General features: G+C 42.5%; 1 protein-coding gene across 2 annotated transcripts; it reads right to left on the reverse strand.

The window, feature by feature from the left end:
- Nucleotides 1-2,090: 2,090 nt before the first annotated feature.
- On the reverse strand, nt 2,091-12,181 carry ankk1 (ankyrin repeat and kinase domain containing 1). 2 transcript variants are annotated; one of them, XM_086125929.1, is made up of 10 exons: nt 11,862-12,181; nt 11,451-11,733; nt 10,395-10,546; nt 10,175-10,224; nt 9,652-9,807; nt 7,721-7,845; nt 6,861-6,894; nt 6,661-6,714; nt 6,474-6,582; nt 2,091-4,722 (listed from the first exon to the last, which is right to left on the reverse strand). In XM_086125929.1, exons 1-10 carry the CDS (start codon nt 12,035-12,037, stop codon nt 3,687-3,689), a joined length of 2,175 nt encoding a protein of 724 aa, XP_085982055.1. In that variant the 5' UTR covers nt 12,038-12,181; the 3' UTR covers nt 2,091-3,686. The 2 variants fall into 2 exon arrangements, with proteins under 2 accessions (XP_085982055.1, XP_085982054.1); XM_086125928.1 differs by having other exon boundaries at nt 6,474-6,714.
- Nucleotides 12,182-15,111: the final 2,930 nt, after the last annotated feature.

The following is a 15,111-nucleotide window of genomic DNA, read 5'->3' on the forward strand; positions in this document are numbered from 1 at the left end:
GTCTGTAAAATTCAGGTTTGTAAAACTCTCTAATGACGAGGCAACTAAAATGCTGGAGTGGGCCATAACTTTTCAGCACTGCTTCCGAGGACCACGTTGGACCACATAATTCCTGACCAAATGTATGACAAAAATGCTCTCTTAGATATTGACAAAATACATACTTATGTACATGCTCTTGATGTCATGTTCTGCTCGGCCTTGTTTTACCAGCTGGGGTGTTGGGCGTGACCCTTCGGCCTTGCACCTGTGTCTCGTCATGCAATCAAGCTTCAATGTATTTAAGGACTCTGACTTCTGTTTCTCCTTGTCAGATTATTGACCTTGTCTGCTGTTCATGCCATTTTCTAGACCTCATGCTCTCGCTCATAGTTGCTTTTTGTCTCGATAGATTTTGGTTTTGGAAGTATCGTTTTGTCAAGCGATCATTGAATTATTTTATCATGAACACTTTGAAACCGTAATTCATGCCTTCGTCACATCCCAGCTGGATTACTGCAATACACTTTACTTTGGAGTCAGTCAATCCTCCATTAAGCGTCTCCAGTTGGTCCAGAATGCTGCTGCTCGCCTCTTGACCTGTCCTCGTAAAAGGGAGCACAAAACTTACTTATTAAAACTTAGCATCTGTTTTCTGTGGAAAATATATATTGAGTGTTTATCAGTGTTTTCACAGCTTTTCTGTTACATGAGGAGCAGAATTGGACAAAAAAAGCAGTCAGGAGACGAAAGGGATGAAGTAAAAGTCTTTCAATGCAAACATTCAAAGTCAAAAAAACTGCTCGCCATTGAAATTCGACTCCATAATCAAAGCAATTAAGCATCTCTTTACGCAATCATCAATCAAACTTACTGCAGCTTTGTCAAACTGCTCATTAGACACAGATCATGAAGGAAGTTATTGCATCATATTGCAAGACGCGCCACCAAATAATTTAAAGACATAACATTGTTCGCCTTGTGTTGCTGCAAGCGTGCATCAATCTGGAGGAGGAATCTTCTTTCAGCCTGCCGCCTTGCTGCAAAATAAAATTAGCTGAGGTGCCTTAACACAATTAGCAGCTAATAGAGGGGATGCAATGTGTCACCCTATTTGTTCAAAGGTTGCAGCAGCACCATTGATTGAGCTGACGTTGTTTCAAAAGAGAGTTTATTTGCCGAGTGCCTGGAATGACAGCGACGTCCACAGAAAGTGTGTTTGGCAGGTAGAAGTAGAAAAATGTCGTAATACGCGTCCGACGCCGCCCGCTTGGATTCCAGAAGCGTGTGTCAATTTACACACTTTGCTTTGCACAACAAACAAAACGTGGTTTACATTTAACTTTTAAGATACCGAGTGTGTTATCATTATCAAACTGTCACCAAAGGTAAGCTTGTTTCCATAAATCAGGCAATAACATTTCAGCGCAGCACGGACACATCTCAAAGTCCAGTGGATGAACGAAGGCCAATTCAAGGTCGACTGATTTTTCTCTATGATGAAAACATAAATCAGCATGTCGCTCATCTAAATCAGAGGCAGCTTTTGAAAGTGCTTCTTGACAGCTGTCCAAAAGGATTAGAAAGGAAGGGAGGGGATTTAGTTCTTGAGTGTAGGGATCGCTGCGGGGAGAAAAAGTCAACACATTTAAGTAGGGACGCGTTGTACATTGATCTTAGTAAAAACCACTCTGTGGTTTGAAGTTTGTTTACTGACATTTTTGCCATTCGTGGCAAAACTATTACAGATATGGAAATCCCTCGTCAAAGTCTGTAAATCTGTTTGTCATTAATATATTTTAGGAGCCCTGACTGAAGAGGTCTAAGCCGAAAGTCAAACGACATTCCTAAGAGAGGAGATTAAGATGTTATTATTCATTTTAAATGGCACTAAATCTGTTCACGTACACACAAAAGATACATTTTGTTTGCTCTTACCTGAAGGGAATAAACATGAAATTACTCTGTTATAACTGGTCCCCCTGAGGGCAAGCATGACTACATTGTGGCCTGTGATGAAAACAAGTATAGTATGCGTATGCCCGCTATTTTCAGGGAATGAGGAGAAAATAGCAAAAATCCATGTATAATTGATGACCATTACAACTGTATAAAAAATATAGTTTTTATTGATTTTTTTTAACCAAAAACAAATCTTTAATTTCGCAACGAGATACAACCAGATTACATTTTCTACAAAAAATGGGTGTTGACTCTGAAAAAAAGAAAGAAATATGCACTAAGATGATTGGAAACCAGTGTTCAACTGAAGTATTTTTTTTTTTCCAGAGAATTGTTTCAGCAGTGGTAAAGCAGTTATGGAAGAACACACACACACACACACAAAAGTAATTGTGCAATTGAATTCTGAATTTAAGCACAACACAACAGTCACTCATTTGGAAATTTTAAAAATCATTTTGACTGTTCATGGAGTCATTTGATGCTGTCTCACTCACAAGCCTTCATCGCTCAGTCTGACTCGCAAGTGGATGCTTAAGTATTGAACCAAAAAAAAAAATGGAACATGTGGGTCGACCCAGCTCCAGACGTCATGCATTTCATTTCAACTTAATAAGGTGTCACTGTGGTAAGCGACCCACGCGCATGTGGCGACGCGCTTTTCTCTCCGGGGATGGACTTCATCATTGTAATTATCTTGCAGCACTACTTTTACCTTGTCACAGTCCATCGGTGCGCTTCAATTCATTAATTACTGTCGAAAGATTGAGAGTGGCACAAATAACGGCGAACCTGGATTGAATTATTTTTTTTATTGAATTCATTTTTTGGGCATATCACGTTTCATTAAATCGGTCTGACGGAGCAGTTCAGTGGTTGCTGCTCTGTCAGTGTTTGTGATGAACAATAAGATCCTATCCAAACAGATAATATGATGTTGAATTTCCAAATACAGTAGGAACTTGTTTTATCAACGGCAGCGGGATCCGGGAGATCGTGGTAAGATAGTTAGTATAAGACAGTTGGGTCCCTTCTTCAGACTACAAATATATAGTGAACCCCTGATACATACCGGTTGAGATATATATATATATATATATATATATATATATATATATATATAAAATGCACTACCCAGCCATTCATATCTGAACCCGTTTTATCTTCATGAGGGTCTTGGGTGTGCTGGAGCCTATCCCAGCTAACTCCGGGCAATAAGCAGGGTACACCTTGAACTAGTTGCCAGCCAATTGCAGGGCACAAATTGAGAAACAACCATCCACACTCACAATCACTCCAAAGGACAATTTTAAAGTGATCAATGGAACTACCACGGATGTTTTTGGAAAGCGGGAGGAAAGTAAAGTACAGGTACTCGGAGAAAACCCACCCAGGCACGGGGAGAATATGCAAACTTCAAGACAGAAGGCCGGAGCCCAGAATTGAATCCATGAGCTCTGCACTTTGAGACGGAAGTGCTAACCCGTCGTTCATCACTTTTATGCATAATGAAAATGTAACTGTAAATGTGAAGTGCAGCTCTCATTTTTGTCCACTCTTAAGCTTAATTCTGCCCAACTGCCAACTCCAATAAATATCCATCTAGTTAAAAATAAGAATAGAGGAAGTAGACATAACGCTGCACTTCCAGTGCAGTTTAAAGGCATACAAATCGACCAATATTGTATGACTAAGTGGATGGAATAAGAGAGGTTAAAAAAAGACAGAATAAAAAAAAATGCAAATCAATTCTGCAGTAATTGGACTATTTCACATTTTCCGTGCCTCTTTGCCACGTCGACAGGTGTCGATCCGGAGGAGTCTGGTCGCATTCTGTCTGCACCGTTGAGCAGTAGTGCCTTCACAATGGGCGTGTGACCGTGCTGTGCAGCAATGTGCAAAGGCGTAGCTTTCTCTGCGCTTGCGGCATTCACATCTGCATGATGAGAAATCAAGTGCAGGACACTGGGGAAACTGAGACTGGCACAGGCGACGTGTAACGGCGTCCACCGTTCACTGTCCTCAGTCACATTTGGGTCGGCATGCGCGGCCAGAAGCTTGGCCACCATTTCGGCCTCGCTCTGGTGGCAGGCCAGGTGCAGCGGACTCCAATTGTTCTCACCAGGAGCGTTGACACTTGCGCCCAGTTGTTTCAGTTCCACCATGGTGGTTTCGTGTCGCTTGATGACGGCCAGGTGCATGGCGGTCCAGCCCTGGTGGGTCCTGACATCTGCGCTGGCCCCGTTCGTCAGCAGCTGTCTGCATATGCCTTTATGGCCATTGAGAGCCGCCAGGTGAAGCGGAGTGTGTCCTCTCTTGTCCACACAGTCAACCACAGCCCCATTCTTCACCAGCTGCCGTACTATTCTATTATGCCCTGCCTCGGCGGACAAGTGAAGAGGAGTGAACAGGGAGATATCGGTCGCGTTGAGATCGGCTCCCTGGGAGATTAGCAGTTTGGTTATATTCATGTGACCGTAAGCCGCAGCCAGGTGAAGCGGCGTCCTCTTCTGGACGTCCTCCCGCTCCCCGATCGCCTTGACGGACAGGCGCGTCAGCAGCAAGCGGACGACCGTTTCGTGGCCATTCTGGCAGGCCAAGTGCAGCGGCATCCATCCAGACTTTTCACGGGGATCCGCCATCGCCCCGTTGTCCAACAGTAGGCGGACGGCTCTGTCATCACCGTTCTGCGCTGCGAAATGAACGCCCGTCCACTGGTCCTCATCTCCCCGCGTGGGATCGGCGCCGTGGGCCAGCAGCAAAGAGATGATATCGTGAAGCCTGCAGAAATTAAGACCAGTGCAGAAATTTGTCTCCTGTGAGTTGAAGCAATATTTAAGACCAGTGCTTAAATTAATTAACTTTCACAATGCAGTCAAAACTAAATTTAAAATATATATGGCCCGTGACAACAATCTTGCCAAGCCCAGTGAAGTAATGAGCATAAATACTGTGAAAGATCCGGATCAACAAATTGCTCATGCCCAACATTTTTAAACATGAGTTGTTGTTTTTTTTTAGGTGGCAGCAGAGTTATGAAGTAATTATTATGGCTGCCTCAAAAGTAAAATTCTCCAACTTTGAATCGGGCATTTCTGTGTGACATTTGTATGTCTTGAGTATACAGGTTGAGTCCAGAACTTGTTTCGATGCGCTCATAGCGCAACCCGAACGGCACAAACAGGACCCAAAACCAAACTGGAATCCGTGAATTAACTTATACCCGTACATTTCCTGGATCGATAAGCATTAGTATCGAAACAGCCTCTTTCCAACACGCTGTGAGACCAAACCAACACCTCAGATTCCAAAATATTTGGTCCATTGAATACTAACTTGCCCAGGGGTGTGAATATGAGTATGAATGATCTACTGTCTTTGGCCAAACGAACCCGTCACAGACCAGGAAACAAGACATCAATGACATCTAATCAACAATTCAGTGCCCTTTAATAGGGGCTCGCCTGAATCGTCTACTAGTCGACATCACCTCGCCTCAATGAATAGCTTGAAATCAGTCAGTCGCCAATCGTGTGTTTTGACATTCACAACATGAATATTTGACTGAAATCAACAGGTGGTCCGTGACGACGAGATGAAGATGAGTGGTGGTCTATCAATCACCTCCTTAATGTAAAAATCGTTTGATGTTGCCAAAAAAAAAAAATCCAATTAGCTCTTTCAACGGCCTTCATCCGTCAGACGTGCTCCAAATCCTCTTTCTCCTTCAACAAATGAGACTCGTTCAGGGTGTCACAGTCAGAATTTATAGAAGTCTTGCAAAAACTCACATGGCGCATCTGCAATATATTATTGCAAAATAGTCCTCCTCCTTGTATTTTTTTCATACAATGATCTATTGTGGCAAGGAGCAAACCTGGAGTTCGGTCGAATTTGTGTTTTATAATTTCCAACTGTCCGCGCGGCAGTGAAGGGGTCGGATTGTGATTGGATGAGCCTGAACGTGAGCAATTATTTTGCTGTGGTTCCAATGAGAGTGTGCTTTGCTCCCCTCCTACCCCCCCCCCCCCCCCAAAATTGTTCCAACTCAAATAGTCTGAGGTGTGAATGTGAGCGTGAAATGAGTGTGTATGTGTCGGTTTGGTCCTACCTCGCTGCACACCTCATGCCATCTGTAAACAGACACTTCAAGGTAATCTGTCTAAGCAACCTCAATTACTTAACAACAACAAAAAAAAATCCCCTGCAACCACAAGTCCTACTGCACAGTGTATAGTTGATGAAGCGCCACCACGCCCATCTAACCATTAGACATATAGTGAGATGACAGGGAAAACACATTTACTGTCATTATTTTTCAGACTTGGCATCCATTCACGTTGGTATTCCTGCATTGCATTGAATAACATTGGGAGACAGTTGCACCTGTGAGAATGCAAGGCGAGGTCATATTCTCAGAATTCTGTGATTTACTCCCAGATTTGACTGCTGACCTTTTCCAAACAGTTTTTTTTTTATTCTTTAACGAATCCCAAATATTACAGTATGTATTAACGTGTCTCACTACAGACCTGTTGAGGACAGCCACAATCAACGGCGTGTACCCTTTGGGCATGACACAGTCGACTTCAGCGCCCAGACTCAGGACGTGCTCCACGCTCTTTACATCCCCGCTGGCCACTGTGTAGTGCAGGAGACTCTTTTTCCCGGTAAACTGTGTGCTAACGTGCTCCCGTTTCACAGATAAACGGAAACTACCAAAGTCTTTCTTAAAGAGGTGGGAGAGAACGCTGTCCTTGCTGGATTGTTCTTCTGTCAAATGAGAGCAAAGGACATGGTGGTTGCAGGCATGTCATTCCATTCAAGTTGTTCTGCAGTGCAGTAATATTAACATGATGAAACCCTTTTCAAATAGCAGTCCTGCTGGCTGTGGATCCCTCATGCTCTATTCTATTTACCTGCAGGAAGGTCAGGCCATTGAGGTGAAGAAATCTAAGAGGGGAAATGACAAAGAAGGGAAAACATCAAAAACAACATTTTGCCTGTGGTTGTGCATTTTAGCTACTCATTAATCCTAGCACCGACACACACCAAACACCACTCTCTCCCTGGTTGCTGGTCGACCTAGAAGTCTTTATTGCAGTTAACATTTGACTTGTTTATAGCTCCACAATGTCCAATAACTAGACTGGCTCCAAAGTATATGTGAACCCATCCATCCATTTTCTAATCCGCTTTTCCTCACGAGGTTCGCGGGTGTGCTGGAGCCTAGCCCAGCTGTTGTCGGGCAGTTGGTGAGGTAGACCTGGTTGCCAGCCGATCGCCGGGTGTATCAGAACCAAGATAATCAAATGAGTAGCGAGTCACGTTTCGGGCGAACACAAATTTGGGAGTTGTGCTTCTATATATTGACCAGTGGTTCCCGACTGACCAGAGTGTCATCATAGATCATTGGGGCCCAGTTGTTCAAAGGTCATCTGAATGGATTTTGGCTCATGCATAGTATTAATTCGTGAAAATGTCTTGTTCAAAACCAATCACGGATTTTTGAATTGGTTTATATCCGATTTTAGTTTTAAATCTGGATTCATTTCATATTCGAGTGTGTATTATTCGCAAGAAATTACAGCCAATCCATTTGTGAGTAAATGAAGACTACATTGTCATTATGTCAATATTGATTTTATTTGTCGCATTTCAGTTTGTTGCCATACGAATTTTCGAATGTAAAATAGGTGCCTTTGCGCAATAAAACTTGGAAACATTCCACTAGACAGCGTGACCTGCGATGTGTTTATACTTATCAAACTGAATTAACTTCATAGATGGGGAAAAATGGGCCTCGAGGTTCCAAACTGTGTCCATTTTTTCTGCTGTTTTGACAATCAAGTGGTCCAGGGATCTTCAAGACTTCACTTAGGGCCTCGGTTTTCCTCACAGTTTCTGCAACAACATAAAAGCAGTCAAGGACTGGCATGAATTTGCCTAATTGAATCCGGTTCAATTGACTCTAAAACCCCAGTGGAATCTCATCATCAATGCAGCAATATTATGCACTATACCTTCACGCATGGCTTGCAGGTTAATGTTCCCATAGTATCTGCATCTGTTATTAGCTACTTGTTCATGAATACACATCACTTCGGAAGGTGTACGAGCTTGTTTGAGCAAAGTTGGGCATCGTTGTACTACCTGATCCCCTTTTTAAATCACCCATTTCAATCATGCATAACATGCACTGAGAAAAAAAACAACAACTCTGCTTAGAGAAAAGCAATTAAACACATGACATGTCTGTGTTGTAGCCAAGTGCATCATATTAGCGCTTCTCAGAGTCTTTTGTTACAGCTTGGAAACTGACTGCTGATAATACAAATAGATGTTATGGCTGGCTTGCACAAACCTGTCAACACCTTTTTAAATGTCATGCATGGATACTAATGATTTTCATCAATTTGATACATCAATTTGATATTGCGTAGTTTGTATTAAAACCCCTGTCAAGTGAATGTACACATCCATCCATCCATTTTCTGATCTGCTTTATCCTTACAAGAGTCGTGGGGCGTGCTGGAGCCTATCGCAGCCGAATTGTTGCCAAATTTGAATAATTAAAAAAACAAAACAGCAAGGATGTGTAACCAAGGCTTCAAAATTATGAAAACTTGAGACTCTTCCTCAATTCTCAGACGCTGTGCACGTTGCCACTGAATAGACTGGAAACACATTCTTCTCAACGTTTTCCTGCCACTCAAATATGTTCTGACAGTACAGTATGTGCTCAAATATCTCTCAGCAGATAGAGGTTTTGTTGCGTGAGCCGCAATTGCAATATGTGCCTCTGTGTTTCCCTCAACGTCTCTGTTCTGTGGATTTACACACCAACACAACACTGAGCGAGGCACTGAGGTATTGCATAATCCCCCACTACCAGTTCCGAATTCCTGTGACGCTGTAAGCGAAACGCCAGCTCATGTAATAATCATTAAACCTTTCCCTGAAACGTGTCTGTTGTGTCCACCCAGACGTGGCGCACGGAACGAGGCGGTGGAGAATTGGACCGTCCCGCTGCTGGTCTGCAAGTCAGCAAACAAGATAGCCCGCTAGTAGCTGCGCTCATCTATCGAGCTAGCTGGTTCGCGGACGGCAGCGGGGTCTTCCAATTCTCCACCGTCTCGCTCCATGTGCAGTGTGTGTGTGTCTACACAACAAACACCGCAGCCCAAATAACACAAAATACAACATTTCGGTGAAGCTTCGGCTTTTAGCATAGCTCCCTAGCTAACAGCATGCTGTAACAGTAGCAATGGCCCAAGTTATTCGTGATAAGTAACTTGCAATAGTGATGGATACATGCAGATGAAATTTAAAAATATAGTGGGGAAGTGCCGACACATGCTAGAGGCACAAGTCTGTGGCTGGGCCCCGTTCCAGCAAAACCGCAAAATTCTGGACAACTGAGAAGGTGAAAAATAGTTTAATGCTAAATTTAGTAGTTACAATTTATTTCAATCATGCTAAATTTAATCGTAACTATTTATTTCAATAATGTACTATGAAACACATTGAACTATGACAAGGCCTGGCATGAAAATGAAGAAACCCCAGCTTTTACATTGAGCGCACAAGCGGCTGTCCATCAAAATAGGGCCCAGTGTGTGTGTGCTTCTGAATGGGCATATTATTGAAATACAAATACTTTTGTGTAAAATGGACAGTTTTTTTGGGGGGGGGGGGGGGGGGTTCAACCTGAGAACAGTGGCCTCTTGTTTTGTTCCTGATCCCAGCACTGCTTCATGATGCTGATCATCTGATCGCACTCACATGGCCTCTGCTCAGGCATGATCTCCATGCAGGGTCTCCTACCATGCGACACATTTAAGAGCACGGTAGTCATGCTGCACCCTGCATCCACAAAATAAATGTCAGCCAAGAGAGTGCAAAAGTAATTGGTTATGCAGGTCCACGCTAACCGAATTCTCAGGAAAATACATTCGTGTGACAGTTGAAGGCAGCACCATTTCAAAATGGGATTGCCTTTTTGGCGGAGAATCCAATTTACATGGTGTTCATGAGAGATGCTGCCTCCTTTTCGAAAAATAAGCCATGCATATGCAATGAAATCCATTGACTGTTTGTAAAGGATTCAATTTCTATGAAGACAATAACAATAAGGCACAGCCTACTCGTTTGAAATGATAAAAAATGAGGACGTTCATGTCCTTATCTGTTATTTTTGTTTCTGCAATCTATCACTTGAATCAATTCGTACCTGCGTAAGGTTTCTGTTGTGTCAGAATCTCCCAGATTACGATTCCAAAGCTGTACATGAAAGGAGTGAGACAAAATTGAGTTTGAAATTACTGCCTTCATCTGATTTTCATGTCATACAACTCAAATGCCATGTGAGGTCAATTAGGATACATTACAGCGAAATATGAAATTAATTCCAGTCTGTAAAAGAGTACTTGATGAATGCTGTTGTAAATCACCTATAAACATCGAAGGTAAATCCAGGAGGATCACAGGACTGAGAGAAGATCTCAGGAGGAATGTAGCTGATGTTCCCTCGTGCTGTCAGATGCTCCACGAACAACTTCTTGTTTGTCCCTTCTTCCCAGTGAATTAAACCAAAGTCTGAAATCTAAAAATACATGAAAATATTAGGAAAGGTCTCTGTGGGAACAACGCACCTTGCCAATACTTTGCATCAAAGTACAAAGTACACGGCACTGATGTGAAGAAAAAGGTGTGCCAAATCTTCACTGCTTATGCCAGGCAGTTTATTTGTCTGCTGAGCTTCCAGATTCATGTTTCAGTACTTTTTAATCATGAACTTGTATCAATTGCTTCCCAACAGTCTAGCCTCTTAATTTACAGCAATTCTATCGGCTGCATTGCTTCCAATGCATGTATGGAGGCTTTTTTTGGGGGGGGGGGGGGGGGGGGTTGATTTTTTTTTTTGGTCCCATCCAATTCCAGCCTCAATGTCTTGCCATGTCAATGTAATCTACTGAACAGCTTCAGTTGTGTCACTTACAGTAAATGGGACTGTTTCTTGAAAACAATCAGATTTCTGTTTCATCCTCGCAGGGGCAACAAGATGCCCCTGAATGATGTCCTGATTTTTCTGTCCTCTAATTATTTTCATCAGAACAAGCCAAGTTTGACTAGACCCACACATTTGTAGCAATATGCACACATTAAGGGGTGATTTTTCAATGTGTTCAAGGAGTATTTCTGTACTGCAGATTTCTCTCATTGCAGGGGTGTAACCCCCTTACTGGGTTTACTGGGATTTTGTTCATATTTGTTCAAGCTGTCCATATAACTTCAGGAATCAACTAAAACTCTGTTAACTCCACACTGAAGGCCCGGGTCATGAAATCACAGCCCGCCGCTGCTTAAGACATAGCGTGTCACCCAAAAAAAGGATTTGGATCAGAAAATCAGTTTTGATTCAAAAGATGTGGGTGCTGCTCAACACTGTTGAGGAATGAGCTGATCTGAGCGCAAATGTAATGCTGTTACCTCGGCACGTCACTGACCTTGACATGGAGATGGTCATCTATTAGGATGTTGGATGGCTTCAGGTTGAGATGGAGTTGCGGGGGTTGCAGGCTGTGGAGGAAATTCATGCCCATGGAGGCCTCATGAATGATTTGGAACTTCTTGGGCCACATCAGATTGTGACTGTTTAGGAGATTGTTCAGGGATCCATTACTCATGTACTCCATTACAATGGCTGGCACATCATTGCACAGTCCATAGACTGACACGAGGTACTTGAATTTCACTTTGGCTAAATTGGACGCATCCTCCATTAGGTTCCTGTAACAAAACAACGGTCTTCAAAGAGGGCATTGAACTAAAACACAAATATATAAAATATAAAAACTTGTATTAAGAAAAACAACACACAGAGCCTCTTTGCAACATAATTATACTGTGCTACGCACCTTTTCATACCCACGGTTGTGTCAAAGACTTTCAAGGCGCAAATTTCCCGCCACAGCTTAATCTTGACTTGGTAGATTTGGCCAAATTTGCCCTCTGCCACTTTAGTCCAGTCCGTCTCAAAGTCGTTCTTCTTAAAGCTCCTCAGCTGACCACGGGAAGCGTCCAGAGAATCCATGAGTGCTGTCTTGCACTTCACACAAACCCCGTGAAGGCACTCGCTTTTGAATCCCAACCATCAACGGGATTTTTCCTCGCAATCCCGTCGATCGGCGTCGCCCGGGGATGTTTGCGAAATGCACAACATGGATTCGCAATCAAGTGTGTGGCTGAAAGGCACGTTGAGTCACCCGTTGATATATGGGAAAAGCCCAGTCTTGAAAACCGGTTTGCGCTGAATGTCGCAAAGCCGGTTTCTAACAAACAACACTGCAGAGCTACGTTGCTGTCCTGGGACGTAGCAACAAATGATTCAGATTTAATGGTATTTAAAAGTGGTATCGTGTGACCCCAATCACTTTGTGACAATAGTTATCTTTTATTGAGTCATGTGTTTTTAATGTTTTTATTACAATTCATAACTAAAAGTCACAGAAAAATATTTCTCCTTTTTTATGCACTGCTAGCAGTACCTCAATATGCAGTTACGTTTTTTTTTTTGTTTTTTTTTTGTCCAATCAGATTATAGCATCTGTGTGACGATTTCAACTTAGTCTGCCGAGAGCCTTCAGAATCAGCAGTGCTGACTCACTTATTTCAAACTATATTAGCAACGGGAATATTTCTTTCACCAATCAGATTATAATTTTGTACTCCTGAGCCAGCAAGATGGCCTCTTAATGATGTCAACATACAGCATACATTCATACAATGTGTGACATTTCCTTGACAACTTGGGAACAGAACACACAGGAGTTGCAGGAAATGATTCCCCCCAAAATATTTCAGAAAGATTTTAAATGTGGTGGCATAGTGGTTGACTGGTTAGCACGTCAGCCTCACAGTGCAGAGGTGCGGGGTTCGATTCCGGCTCCCGGCATTCCTGTGCAGAGTTTGCATGTTCTACCTGTGACTGTGTGGCTTTTCTCCGAGTACCGCGGTTGCCTCCCACATTCCAAAGACATGCATGGCAGGTTAATCGAACACTCTCGATTGTCCTTAGGTGTAATTGTGGAAGTGGATAGTTCTTTGTCTGTTTGCCCAGCGACTGGCTGGCAATCAGTTCAGGGTGTACTACGTGGCCTACTTCCTCAAGACAGCACACCCGTGGATTCGAAAATGTATGGAAGTCTTTTAAGTGTAATAATTTAAAGAGTACACTTGCAGTCTCACAAGGATATCAATTCAATAAAGAAAACGAATGCCACTTGAGTCAGATATAAAATGATGAACTCAAAATAAAAAATTAGCTCATATTTCACCTCTGAACTTCTTTGAAGCATATTTTTTAACATTTGTTTTCAAAACTTTGAATTATGTTCTATTTCAAACTGTTCAATAAAATATTATCAAGAAGAAAATGAATGAGTATTTAAGTTGTTGGGTTGTTGTTTTTTGCAGATCAGTCTTTTTTAAATCTAAAAAGAATTTGGAATTGAACGTGATAAAGTTGGCACCAAGCATAAAATGACCTTGGTGTCTGGTATCATAACCGCATGTCAGATATTTGTGACAAACCAATCTGCCTAAAAGTCAGTGAAGAATTGGACAATTTAAGTTGACTTTACAGGCATCAAATACAGTTGCCTCAATACAAATGAATGGAAGAGCTTGTTGCGGACTTGCACTGCCTCCTTTGCCTACCCTACCCTGATGGTGTCAAGGTCAATTCATCTGACTTGCATGCTGGCAGCGTGGTTTTAGTGCCGGTGGTTTCAGTGCAACTGGCAGTCTGTGCCCTGGGAGTGAATGACCGATCCAGAGTGCTTTCGCCCAGTCAGCTGGGAAAAGGCTCCAGTTTCCCTAAACGGGATACGCTGAATAGAAAATGTATGGATGGATGTTTTAAACTGCATAGCTTCTGAGACCGGATTGGTGGAACTCGTTAAAATGCATCAATACTGAGATTTTCTTTGCCACCTCTGTTTCTCTTCCCACCTGCTGTTGGGTTTATCGGGTTCATCACTTGTATTCCACCACCATTCTTTTTGCATAATTTCCAGTGAACCAAAGGTGTTTTGTAGCCTGAGACAGGTTCACACGTGCACATTCATTTAAAATGACGCACATACAAGAAATAGTGCGCATGTATTCAACAAGTTACAATGGGACACTTTCAATCACATAAGCATTTGGGTCACTTCCCGTGGGGTTTGTCATCTAGAGCGCATTTTGATTCCGCGTGACTCCTGCTGTGAGCATGAAGCACATGTGCTGCTGTGACACTCACATTCGAGAGCAACCCTCGCTGGGAAATAGTTATTTCCGCTTTGTTGTAAAAGTGATTCACTGTGATTTTGGCAGACAGATCGTGTCTTATGAGAGGGGGGAGTGACGGGTTTGATTCCTGCCATCCTTCCTGTTATACTTTATGACTCTCATTTAAAGACGAGCTTGAAATAATGAATAATTTTGCTCTAATGTGATTTATTGTCTTCAGCTTGCTCTTCCTCTTCGTCTTGGGATCACATTGCTGGTCTGTGCTCAACGAGGGATTCACACGTGAGATGACTTACCGTCAGGCGTGTCTAATACTGTCCACAAAAAGCACGGTGAACAAATATGATTGCAGATTAATTGTACTGGCACTCATCAATGCACATTCTGGTAAAATAGAGCGAGCCGTCAAAATGTGAGAAGACACAAGAAGACTAACGGATGGCGTAACTGCAAAAGTGGTTCGTATTTAGCTAGCGTAATAAGAGTTATGCAGTACATTCAGCAAAAGAGATTGATAGACTTACTTCTGGTTCAGGTGACCGGGACAAAGAAATTAAGAATTAAATGGCTACACTGTCCTTTGTTTGCTACAAGATGTCTTCAAGATCCACGAAATAGACAATATGTGATGTTTAGCATTTGTTGTTGTATTCATATCATATCCAAAATGTATCAGAACGTGACCTACTTGTATTCATCTTCTATCTGATGATACCGACCGTAGAGAAAAAAGTCTGACTTCAAAAAAGCATGTCATCAGCCAGTAGTTACGCTCGTTATTGATGCAAACACAGGAAGTCCACTTTAAAGTATTTACATGACATTCGATATAAAGCAGGTTGTAACGTTCAGTGAGCTAGCTAAATATGCTAT

The sequence above is a fragment of the Hippocampus guttulatus genome, chromosome 12 (assembly GCF_054856545.1).
Source record: "Hippocampus guttulatus isolate MCC_2025c chromosome 12, RoL_Hgut_1.0, whole genome shotgun sequence".
NCBI classification, from domain to species: domain Eukaryota; kingdom Metazoa; phylum Chordata; class Actinopteri; order Syngnathiformes; family Syngnathidae; genus Hippocampus; species Hippocampus guttulatus.

Excerpts from the sequence above, each read along its gene's own strand:
- ankk1 (XM_086125928.1), bottom strand. The coding sequence starts at position 12,037 with ATGGATTCTCTGGACGCTTCCCGTGGTCAGCTGAGGAGCTTTAAGAAG. Across the intron at positions 10,547-11,450 it reads ATGACCATCTCCATGTCAAG|ATTTCAGACTTTGGTTTAAT; the intron begins GTCAGTGACGTG and ends ATGTATTTTTAG. Across the intron at positions 6,895-7,720 it reads CATTTTTCCCCATCTATGAA|ATTTCTTCACCTCAATGGCC; the intron begins GTTAATTCAGTT and ends TTCCCCTCTTAG.